Source organism: Pseudophryne corroboree, chromosome 7 (genome assembly GCF_028390025.1).
Source record: "Pseudophryne corroboree isolate aPseCor3 chromosome 7, aPseCor3.hap2, whole genome shotgun sequence".
Lineage (NCBI taxonomy): Eukaryota > Metazoa > Chordata > Amphibia > Anura > Myobatrachidae > Pseudophryne > Pseudophryne corroboree.
The window spans coordinates 33,658,008-33,670,462 of record NC_086450.1 but is presented as its reverse complement, the minus strand read 5'-3'; the positions used below and the strand labels follow the sequence as shown (position 1 = coordinate 33,670,462).

The 12,455-nt window shown below is 50.3% G+C and overlaps 1 protein-coding gene across 1 annotated transcript in view; it reads left to right on the top strand.

Annotated features, from left to right (window-relative positions):
- LOC134944328 (NACHT, LRR and PYD domains-containing protein 12-like) overlaps nucleotides 1-12,455 on the top strand; it is a 227,599-nt gene that overhangs the window by 47,490 nt on the left and 167,654 nt on the right. Inside the window, exon 4 of the mRNA XM_063932908.1 lies at nucleotides 23-109. Coding sequence (XP_063788978.1) covers nucleotides 23-109 — 87 coding nt within the window. The remainder of the gene's footprint in view (nucleotides 1-22; nucleotides 110-12,455) is intronic.

Below are 12,455 nucleotides of genomic sequence, written 5' to 3'. Positions count from 1 at the left end.
TATTCCTTTCCCTTGATTCCAGGAGCTGTGAGGTGGGTGCCTTCTTGTATCCTTGATCAGCCTGAAAGAGGGAGCCTGCCTGGCACTCCTGCTCTTTTGTACCTCCCAGGTAACTCTCCTCCCCCTCTTACCTATAGGATGCTGCTATGCTACCTGCTCTATCCCCCCCCCCTCCCCTCCCCTCCCCTTTTCTCTCCTTCCTTGCCCTAGGCTCCTTCTTTAAAAAACCCAGGACGCTTATTTATTCTCGGGCCTAGTTTGTCCCTCGAATTCTTATATACTGATTGCAGGAGGACACATCACACACAGGACAGTCACTGTGCACTTCCTCATATGCTGACTGCAGGAGGACACATCACTTGCAGGACAGTCACTCTGCAATTCCTCATATACTGACTGCAGGAGGACACATCACACACAGGATAGTCACTGCGATTCCTCTTATACTAACTGCAGGAGGACACATTACTTGCAGGACAGTCACTGTGCACTTCCTCATATACTGACCGCAGGAGGACACATCACACGCAGGACAGTCACTGTGCACTTCCTCTTATATTGACTGCAGGAGGACACATCACATGCAGGACAGTCACTGTGCGCTTCCTCATATACTGACTGCAGGAGGACACATCACACGCAGGACAGTCACTGTGCACTTCCTCATATACTGACTGCAGGAGGACACATCACACACAGGACAGTCACTGTGCAATTCCTCATATACTGACTGCAGGAGGACACATAACACGCAGGACAGTCACTGTGCCCTTCCTCATATACTGACTGCAGGAGGACACATCACACACAAGACAGTCACTGTGCCCTTCCTCATATACTGACTGCAGGAGGACACATCACACACAGGACAGTCACTGTGCACTTCCTCTTATACTGACTGCAGGAGGACACATCACACACAGGACAGTCACTGTGCGCTTCCTCATATACTGACTGCAGGAGGACACATCACACGCAGGACAGTCACTGTGCAATTCCTCATATACTGACTGCAGGAGGACACATAACACGCAGGACAGTCACTGTGCCCTTCCTCATATACTGACTGCAGGAGGACACATCACACACAAGACAGTCACTGTGCCCTTCCTCATATACTGACTGCAGGAGGACACATCACACACAGGACAGTCACTGTGCACTTCCTCTTATACTGACTGCAGGAGGACACATCACACACAGGACAGTCACTGTGCGCTTCCTCATATACTGACTGCAGGAGGACACATCACACGCAGGACAGTCACTGTGCACTTCCTCATATACTGACTGCAGGAGGACACATCACACGCAGGACAGTCACTGTGCTCTTCCTCTTATACTGACTGCAGGAGGACAAATCACACACAGGACAGTCACAGTGCACTTCCTCATATACTGACTGCAGGAGGACACATCACACACAGGACAGTCACTGTACAATTCCTCATATACTGACTGCAGCAGGACACATCACACGCAGGACAGTCACTGTGCACTTCCAAATATACTGACTGCAGGAGGACACATCACACGCAGGACAGTCACTGTGCCCTTCCTCATATACTGACTGCAGGAGGACACATCACACGCAGGACAGTCACTGTGCCCTTCCTCATATACTGACTGCAGGAGGACACATCACACGCATGACAGTCACTGTGCACTTCCTCATATACTGACTGCAGGAGGACACATCACACGCAGGACAGTCACTGTGCCCTTCCTCATATACTGACTGCAGGAGGACACATCACACGCAGGACAGTCACTGTGCACTTCCTCATATGCTGACTGCAGGAGGACACATCACTTGAAGGACAGTCACTCTGCAATTCCTCATATACTGACTGCAGGAGGACACATCACACACAGGATAGTCACTGCGATTCCTCTTATACTAACTGCATGAGGACACATTACTTGCAGGACAGTCACTGTGCACTTCCTCTTATACTGACCGCAGGAGGATACATCACACACAGGACAGTCACTGTGCGCTTCCTCTTATACTGACCGCAGGAGAAAACACAACAATAGCAGGACAGTCACTGTGCACCTCCTCATATACTGACTGCAGGAGGACACATCACACGCAGGACAGTCACTGTGCACTTCCTCTTATATTGACTGCAGGAGGACACATCACATGCAGGACAGTCACTGTGCGCTTCCTCATATACTGACTGCAGCAGGACACATCACACACAGGACAGTCACTGTGCCCTTCCTCATATACTGACTGCAGGAGGACACATCACACACAAGACAGTCACTGTGCCCTTCCTCATATACTGACTGCAGGAGGACACATCACACGCAGGACAGTCACTGTGCACTTCCTCATATACTGACTGCAGGAGGACACATCACACACAGGACAGTCACTGTGCAATTCCTCATATACTGACTGCAGCAGGACACATCACACGCAGGACAGTCACTGTGCAATTCCTCTTATACTGACTGCAGGAGGACACATCACACACAGGACAGTCACTGTGCACTTCCTCATATACTGACTGCAGGTGGGCACATCACACGCAGGACAGTCACTGTGCACTTCCAAATATACTGACTGCAGGAGGACACATCACACGCAGGACAGTCACTGTGCCCTTCCTCATATACTGACTGCAGGAGGACACATCACACGCAGGACAGTCACTGTGCCCTTCCTCATATACTGACTGCAGGAGGACACATCACACGCAGGACAGTCACTGTGCACTTCCTCATATGCTGACTGCAGGAGGACACATCACTTGAAGGACAGTCACTCTGCAATTCCTCATATACTGACTGCAGGAGGACACATCACACACAGGATAGTCACTGCGATTCCTCTTATACTAACTGCAGGAGGACACATTACTTGCAGGACAGTCACTGTGCACTTCCTCATATACTGACTGCAGGAGGACACATCACACGCAGGACAGTCACTGTGCGATTCCACTTATACTGACCGCAGGAGGACACATCACACACAGGACAGTCACTGTGCAGTTCCTCATATACTGACTGCAGGAGGACACATCACACGCAGGACAGTCACTGTGCACTTCCTCATATGCTGACTGCAGGAGGACACATCACTTGCATGACAGTCACTGTGTGATTCCTCTTATACTGACCGCAGGAGGACACATCACACGCAGGACAGTCACTGTGCAATTCCTCATGTATTGACTGCAGGAGGACACATCACACGCAGGACAGTCACTGTGCACTTCCTCATATACTGACTGCAGGAGGACACATCGCACGCAGGACAGTCACTGTGCACTTCCTCATAAACTGACTGCAGGAGGATACATCACACGGAGGACAGTCACTGTGCGATTCCTCTTTTACTGACCGCAGGAGGACACATCACACACAGGACAGTCACTTTGCAATTCCTCATATACTGACTGCAGGAGGACACATCGCACGCAGGACAGTCACTGTGCCCTTCCTCATATACTGACTGCAGGAGGACACATCACACGCAGGACAATCACTGTGCGCTTCCTCATATACTGACTGCAGGAGGACACATCACACACAGGACAGTCACTGTGCCCTTCCTCATATACTGACTGCAGTAGGACACATCACACACAGGACAGTCACTGTGCAATTCCTCATATACTGACTGCAGGAGAACACATCACACACAGGACAGTCACTGTGCCCTTCCTCATATACTGACTGCAGGAGGACACATCACACGCAGGACAGTCACTGTACCCTTCCTCATATACTGACTGCAGGAGGACACATCACACGCAGGACAATCACTGTGCGCTTCCTCATATACTGACTGCAGGAGAACACATCACACACAGGACAGTCACTGTGCACTTCCTCATATGCTGACTGCAGGAGGACACATCACTTGCAGGACAGTAACTGTGCAATTCCTCATATACTGACTGCAGGAGGACACATCACACACAGGACAGTCACTGCGATTCCTCTTATACTGACTGCAGGAGGACACATCACTTGCAGGACAGTCACTGTGCACTTCCTCATATACTGACTGCAGGAGGACACATCACACGCAGGACAGTCACTGTGCGATTCCTCTTATACTGACCACAGGAGGTCACATCACACACAGGACAGTCACTGCGATTCCTCTTATACTGACTGCAGGAGGACACATCACTTGCAGGACTGTCACTGTGCACTTCCTCATATACTGACTGCAGGAGGACACATCACACGCAGGACAGTCACTGTGCGATTTCTCTTATACTGACCGCAGGAGGACACATCACACGCAGGACAGTCAGTGTGCAATTCCTCATGTATTGACTGCAGGAGGACACATCACACGCAGGACAGTCACTGTGCACTTCCTCATATACTGACTACAGGAGGACACATCGCACGCAGGACAGTCACTGTGCGATTCCTCTTATACTGACCGCAGGAGGACACATCACACACAGGACAGTCACTGTGCAATTCCTCATATGCTGACTGCAGGAGGACACATCACACGCAGGACAGTCACTGTGCACTTCCTCATATACTGACTGCAGGAGGACACATCACATGCAGGACAGTCACTGTGCACTTCCTCATATACTGACTGCAGGAGGATACATCACACACAGGATAGTCACTGCGATTCCTCTTATACTAACTGCAGGAGGACACATTACTTGCAGGACAGTCACTGTGCACTTCCTCATATACTGACTGCAGGAGGACACATCACACGCAGGACAGTCACTGTGCGATTCCACTAATACTGACCGCAGGAGGACACATCACACACAGGACAGTCACTGTGCGATTCCTCATATACTGACTGCAGGAGGACACATCACACGCAGGACAGTCACTGTGCACTTCCTCTTATACTGACTGCAGGAGGACACATCACACGCAGGACAGTCACTGTGCACTTCCTCATATGCTGACTGCAGGAGGACACATCACTTGCATGAAAGTCACTGTGCGATTCCTCTTATACTGACCGCAGGAGGACACATCACACGCAGGACAGTCACTGTGCAATTCCTCATGTATTGACTGCAGGAGGACACATCACACGCAGGACAGTCACTGTGCACTTCCTCATATACTGACTGCAGGAGGACACATCACACACAGGACAGTCACTTTGCAATTCCTCATATACTGACTGCAGGAGGACACATCACACGCAGGACAGTCACTGTGCAATTCCTCATGTATTGACTGCAGGAGGACACATCACACGCAGGACAGTCACTGTGCAATTCCTCATATACTGACTGCATGAGTACACATCACACACAGGACAGTCACTGTGCACTTCCTCATATACTGACTGCAGGAGGACACATCACACGCAGGACAGTCACTGTGCAATTCCTCATGTATTGACTGCAGGAGGACACATCACACGCAGGACAGTCACTGTGCAATTCCTCATATACTGACTGCAGGAGGACACATCACACACAGGACAGTCACTGTGCACTTCCTCATATACTGACTGCAGGAGGACACATCACACGCAGGACAGTCACTGTGCACTTCCTCATATACTGACTGCAGGAGGACACATCACACACAGGACAGTCACTGTGGACTTCCTCATATTGACTGCAGGAGGACACATCACACGCAGGACAATCACTGTGCGCTTCCTCATATACTGACTGCAGTAGGACACATCACACACAGGACAGTCACTGTGCAATTCCTCATATACTGACTGCAGGAGAACACATCACACACAGGACAGTCACTGTGCAATTCCTCATATACTGACTGCAGGAGAACACATCACACACAGGACAGTCACTGTGCCCTTCCTCATATGCTGACTGCAGGAGGACACATCACTTGCAGGACAGTAACTGTGCAATTCCTCATATACTGACTGCAGGAGGACACATCACACACAGGACAGTCACTGCGATTCCTCTTATACTGACTGCAGGAGGACACATCACTTGCAGGACAGTCACTGTGCAATTCCTCTTATACTGACCGCAGGAGGACACATCACACACAGGACAGTCACTGTGCAGTTCCTCATATACTGACTGCAGGAGGACACATCACACGCAGGACAGTCACTGTGCGATTCCTCTTATACTGACCACAGGAGGTCACATCACACACAGGACAGTCACTGCGATTCCTCTTATACTGACTGCAGGAGGACACATCACTTGCAGGACAGTCACTGTGCACTTCCTCATATACTGACTGCAGGAGGACACATCACACGCAGGACAGTCACTGTGCGATTTCTCTTATACTGACCGCAGGAGGACACATCACACGCAGGACAGTCAGTGTGCAATTCCTCATGTATTGACTGCAGGAGGACACATCACACGCAGGACAGTCACTGTGCACTTCCTCATATACTGACTGCAGGAGGACACATCGCACGCAGGACAGTCACTGTGCGATTCCTCTTATACTGACCGCAGGAGGACACATCACACACAGGACAGTCACTGTGCAATTCCTCATATGCTGACTGCAGGAGGACACATCACACGCAGGACAGTCACTGTGCACTTCCTCATATACTGACTGCAGGAGGACACATCACATGCAGGACAGTCACTGTGCACTTCCTCATATACTGACTGCAGGAGGATACATCACACGCAGGACAGTCACTGTGCGATTCCTCTTATACTGACCACAGGAGGACACATCACACGCATGACAGTCACTGTGCGATTCCTCTTATACTGACTGCAGGAGGACACATCACACACAGGACAGTCACTGTGCAGTTCCTCTTATACTAGCTGCAGGAGGACTCATCAAACACAGGACAGTCACTGTGCGCTTCCTCATATACTGACTGCAGGAGGACACATCACACACAGGACAGTCACTGTGCGCTTCCTCATATACTGACTGCAGGAGGACACATCACACACAGGACAGTCACTGTGCAGTTCCTCTTATACTAGCTGCAGGAGGACTCATCAAACACAGGACAGTCACTGTGCGCTTCCTCATATACTGACTGCAGGAGGGCACATCACACACAGGACAGTCTCTGTGCAATTCCTCATATACTGACTGCAGGAGGGTACATTACACACAGGACAGTCACTGTACAATTCTTCATATACTGACTGCAGGAGGACACATCACACACAGGACAGTCACTGTGCACTTCCTCATATACTGATTGCAGGAGGACACATCACACACAGGACAGTCACTGTGCAGTTACTCATATACTGACTGCAGCAGGACACATCACACACAGAGCAATCACTGTGCAGTTCCTCATATACTGACTGCAGGAGGACTTATCACACGCAGGACAGTCACTGTGCACTTCCTCATATACTGACTGCAGGAGGACACATCACACGCAGGACAGTCACTGTGCAATTCCTCATATACTGACTGCAGGAGGATACATCACACGCAGGACAGTCACTGTGCAATTCCTCATATACTGACTGCAGGAGGACACATCACACATAGGACAGTCACTGTGCAGTTCCTCATATACTGACTGCAGGAGGACACATCACACGCAGGACAGTCCCTGTGCACTTCCTCATATACTGGCTGCAGGAGGACACATCACACGCAGGACAGTCCCTGTGCACTTCCTCATATACTGACCGCAGGAGGACACATCACACTCAGCACAGTCACTGTGCACTTTCCCATATACTGACCGCAGGAGGACACATCACACGCAGGACAGTCACTGTGCACTTCCTCATATACTGACTGCAGGAGGACACATCACACGCAGGACAGTCACTGTGCAATTCCTCATATACTGACTGCATGAGTACACATCACACAGGACAGTCACTGTGCAATTCCTCATATACTAACTGCAGGAGAACACATCACACGCAGAACAGTCACTGTGCACTTCCTCATATAATGACTGCAGGAGGACACATCACACGCAGGACAGTCACTGTGCAATTCCTCATATACTGACTGCATGAGTACACATCACACACAGGACAGTCACTGTGCACTTCCTCATATACTAACTGCAGGAGGACACATCACACGCAGAAGAGTCACTGTGCACTTCCTCATATACTGACCTCAGGAGGACACATCACATGATGCAGGACAGTCACTGTGCAGTTCCTCATATACTGACTGCAGGAGGACAAATCACACGCAGGACAGTCACTGTGCAGTTCCTCATATACTGACCGCAGGAGGACACATCACACACAGGACAGTCACTGTGCGATTCCTCTTATACTGACCACAGGAGCACACATCGCACGCAGGACAGTCACTGTTCGTTTCCTCTTATACTGGCTGCAAGAGGACACATCAAGCACAGGACAGTCACTGTGCGCTTCCTCATATACTGACTGCAGGAGGACACATCACACACAGGACAGTCATTGTGCAATTCCTCATACACTGACTGCAGGAGGACACATCACACACAGGACAGTCACTGTGCCCTTCCTCATATACTGACTGCAGGAGGACACATCACACACAAGACAGTCACTGTGCACTTCCTCATATACTGACTGCAGGAGGACACATCACACGCAGGACAGTCACTGTGCACTTCCTCATATACTGACTGCAGGAGGACACATCACACACAGGACAGTCACTGTGCAATTCCTCATATACTGACTGCAGCAGGACACATCACACGCAGGACAGTCACTGTGCCCTTCCTCATATACTGACTGCAGGAGGACACATCACACGCAGGACAGTCACTGTGCCCTTCCTCATATACTGACTGCAGGAGGACACATCACACGCAGGACAGTCACTGTGCACTTCCTCATATGCTGACTGCAGGAGGACACATCACTTGCAGGACAGTCACTGTGCGCTTCCTCATATACTGACTGCAGTAGGACACATCACACACAGGACACTCACTGTGCAATTCCTCATATACTGACTGCAGGAAGACACATCACACACAGGACAGTCACTGTGCCCTTCCTCATATACTGACTGCAGGAGGACACATCACACACAAGACAGTCACTGTGCACTTCCTCATATACTGACTGCAGGAGGACACATCACACGCAGGACAGTCACTGTGCACTTCCTCATATACTGACTGCAGGAGGACACATCACACACAGGACAGTCACTGTGCAATTCCTCATATACTGACTGCAGCAGGACACATCACACGCAGGACAGTCACTGTGCACTTCCAAATATACTGACTGCAGGAGGACACATCACACGCAGGACAGTCACTGTGCCCTTCCTCATATACTGACTGCAGGAGGACACATCACACGCAGGACAGTCACTGTGCACTTCCTCATATACTGACCGCAGGAGGACACATCACTCGCAGGACAGTCACTGTGCACTTCCTCTTATATTGACTGCAGGAGGACACATCACATGCAGGACAGTCACTGTGCGCTTCCTCATATACTGACTGCAGTAGGACACATCACACACAGGACACTCACTGTGCAATTCCTCATATACTGACTGCAGGAAGACACATCACACACAGGACAGTCACTGTGCCCTTCCTCATATACTGACTGCAGGAGGACACATCACACACAAGACAGTCACTGTGCACTTCCTCATATACTGACTGCAGGAGGACACATCACACGCAGGACAGTCACTGTGCACTTCCTCATATACTGACTGCAGGAGGACACATCACACACAGGACAGTCACTGTGCAATTCCTCATATACTGACTGCAGCAGGACACATCACACGCAGGACAGTCACTGTGCACTTCCAAATATACTGACTGCAGGAGGACACATCACACACAGGACAGTCACTGTGCCCTTCCTCATATACTGACTGCAGGAGGACACATCACACGCAGGACAGTCACTGTGCCCTTCCTCATATACTGACTGCAGAAGGACACATCACACGCAGGACAGTCACTGTGCCCTTTCTCATATACTGACTGCAGGAGGACACATCACACACAGGACAGTCACTGTGCACTTCCTCATATGCTGACTGCAGGAGGACACATCACTTGCAGGACAGTCACTCTGCAATTCCTCATATACTGACTGCAGGAGGACACATCACACACAGGATAGTCACTGCGATTCCTCTTATACTAACTGCAGGAGGACACATTACTTGCAGGACAGTCACTGTGCACTTCCTCATATACTGACTGCAGGAGGACACATCACTCGCAGGACAGTCACTGTGCGATTCCACTTATACTGACCGCAGGAGGACACATCACACACAGGACAGTCACTGTGCACTTCCTCATATGCTGACTGCAGGAGGACACATCACTTGCAGGACAGACACTGTGCGATTCCTCTTATACTGACCGCAGGAGGACACATCACACGCAGGACAGTCACTGTGCAATTCCTCATGTATTGACTGCAGGAGGACACATCACACGCAGGACAGTCACTGTGCACTTCCTCATATGCTGACTGCAGGAGGACACATCGCACGCAGGACAGTCACTGTGCACTTCCTCATAAACTGACCGCAGGAGGACACATCACACACAGGACAGTCACTTTGCTATTCCTCATATACTGACTGCAGGAGGACACATCGCACGCAGGACAGTCACTGTGCACTTCCTCATATTGACTGCAGGAGGACACATCACTTGCAGGACAGTAACTGTGCAATTCCTCATATACTGACTGCAGGAGGACACATCACACACAGGACAGTCACTGCGATTCCTCTTATACTGACTGCAGGAGGACACATCACTTGCAGGACAGTCACTGTGCAATTCCTCTTATACTGACCGCAGGAGGACACATCACACACAGGACAGTCACTGTGCAGTTCCTCATATACTGACTGCAGGAGGACACATCACACGCAGGACAGTCACTGTGCGATTCCTCTTATACTGACCACAGGAGGTCACATCACACACAGGACAGTCACTGCGATTCCTCTTATACTGACTGCAGGAGGACACATCACTTGCAGGACAGTCACTGTGCACTTCCTCATATACTGACTGCAGGAGGACACATCACACGCAGGACAGTCACTGTGCGATTTCTCTTATACTGACCGCAGGAGGACACATCACACGCAGGACAGTCAGTGTGCAATTCCTCATGTATTGACTGCAGGAGGACACATCACACGCAGGACAGTCACTGTGCACTTCCTCATATACTGACTGCAGGAGGACACATCGCACGCAGGACAGTCACTGTGCGATTCCTCTTATACTGACCGCAGGAGGACACATCACACACAGGACAGTCACTGTGCAATTCCTCATATGCTGACTGCAGGAGGACACATCACACGCAGGACAGTCACTGTGCACTTCCTCATATACTGACTGCAGGAGGACACATCACATGCAGGACAGTCACTGTGCACTTCCTCATATACTGACTGCAGGAGGATACATCACACGCAGGACAGTCACTGTGCGATTCCTCTTATACTGACCACAGGAGGACACATCACACGCATGACAGTCACTGTGCGATTCCTCTTATACTGACTGCAGGAGGACACATCACACACAGGACAGTCACTGTGCAGTTCCTCTTATACTAGCTGCAGGAGGACTCATCAAACACAGGACAGTCACTGTGCGCTTCCTCATATACTGACTGCAGGAGGACACATCACACACAGGACAGTCACTGTGCGCTTCCTCATATACTGACTGCAGGAGGACACATCACACACAGGACAGTCACTGTGCAGTTCCTCTTATACTAGCTGCAGGAGGACTCATCAAACACAGGACAGTCACTGTGCGCTTCCTCATATACTGACTGCAGGAGGGCACATCACACACAGGACAGTCTCTGTGCAATTCCTCATATACTGACTGCAGGAGGGTACATTACACACAGGACAGTCACTGTACAATTCTTCATATACTGACTGCAGGAGGACACATCACACACAGGACAGTCACTGTGCACTTCCTCATATACTGATTGCAGGAGGACACATCACACACAGGACAGTCACTGTGCAGTTACTCATATACTGACTGCAGCAGGACACATCACACACAGAGCAATCACTGTGCAGTTCCTCATATACTGACTGCAGGAGGACTTATCACACGCAGGACAGTCACTGTGCACTTCCTCATATACTGACTGCAGGAGGACACATCACACGCAGGACAGTCACTGTGCAATTCCTCATATACTGACTGCAGGAGGATACATCACACGCAGGACAGTCACTGTGCAATTCCTCATATACTGACTGCAGGAGGACACATCACACATAGGACAGTCACTGTGCAGTTCCTCATATACTGACTGCAGGAGGACACATCACACGCAGGACAGTCCCTGTGCACTTCCTCATATACTGGCTGCAAGAGGACACATCACACGCAGGACAGTCCCTGTGCACTTCCTCATATACTGACCGCAGGAGGACACATCACACTCAGCACAGTCACTGTGCACTTTCCCATATACTGACCGCAGGAGGACACATCACACGCAGGACAGTCACTGTGCACT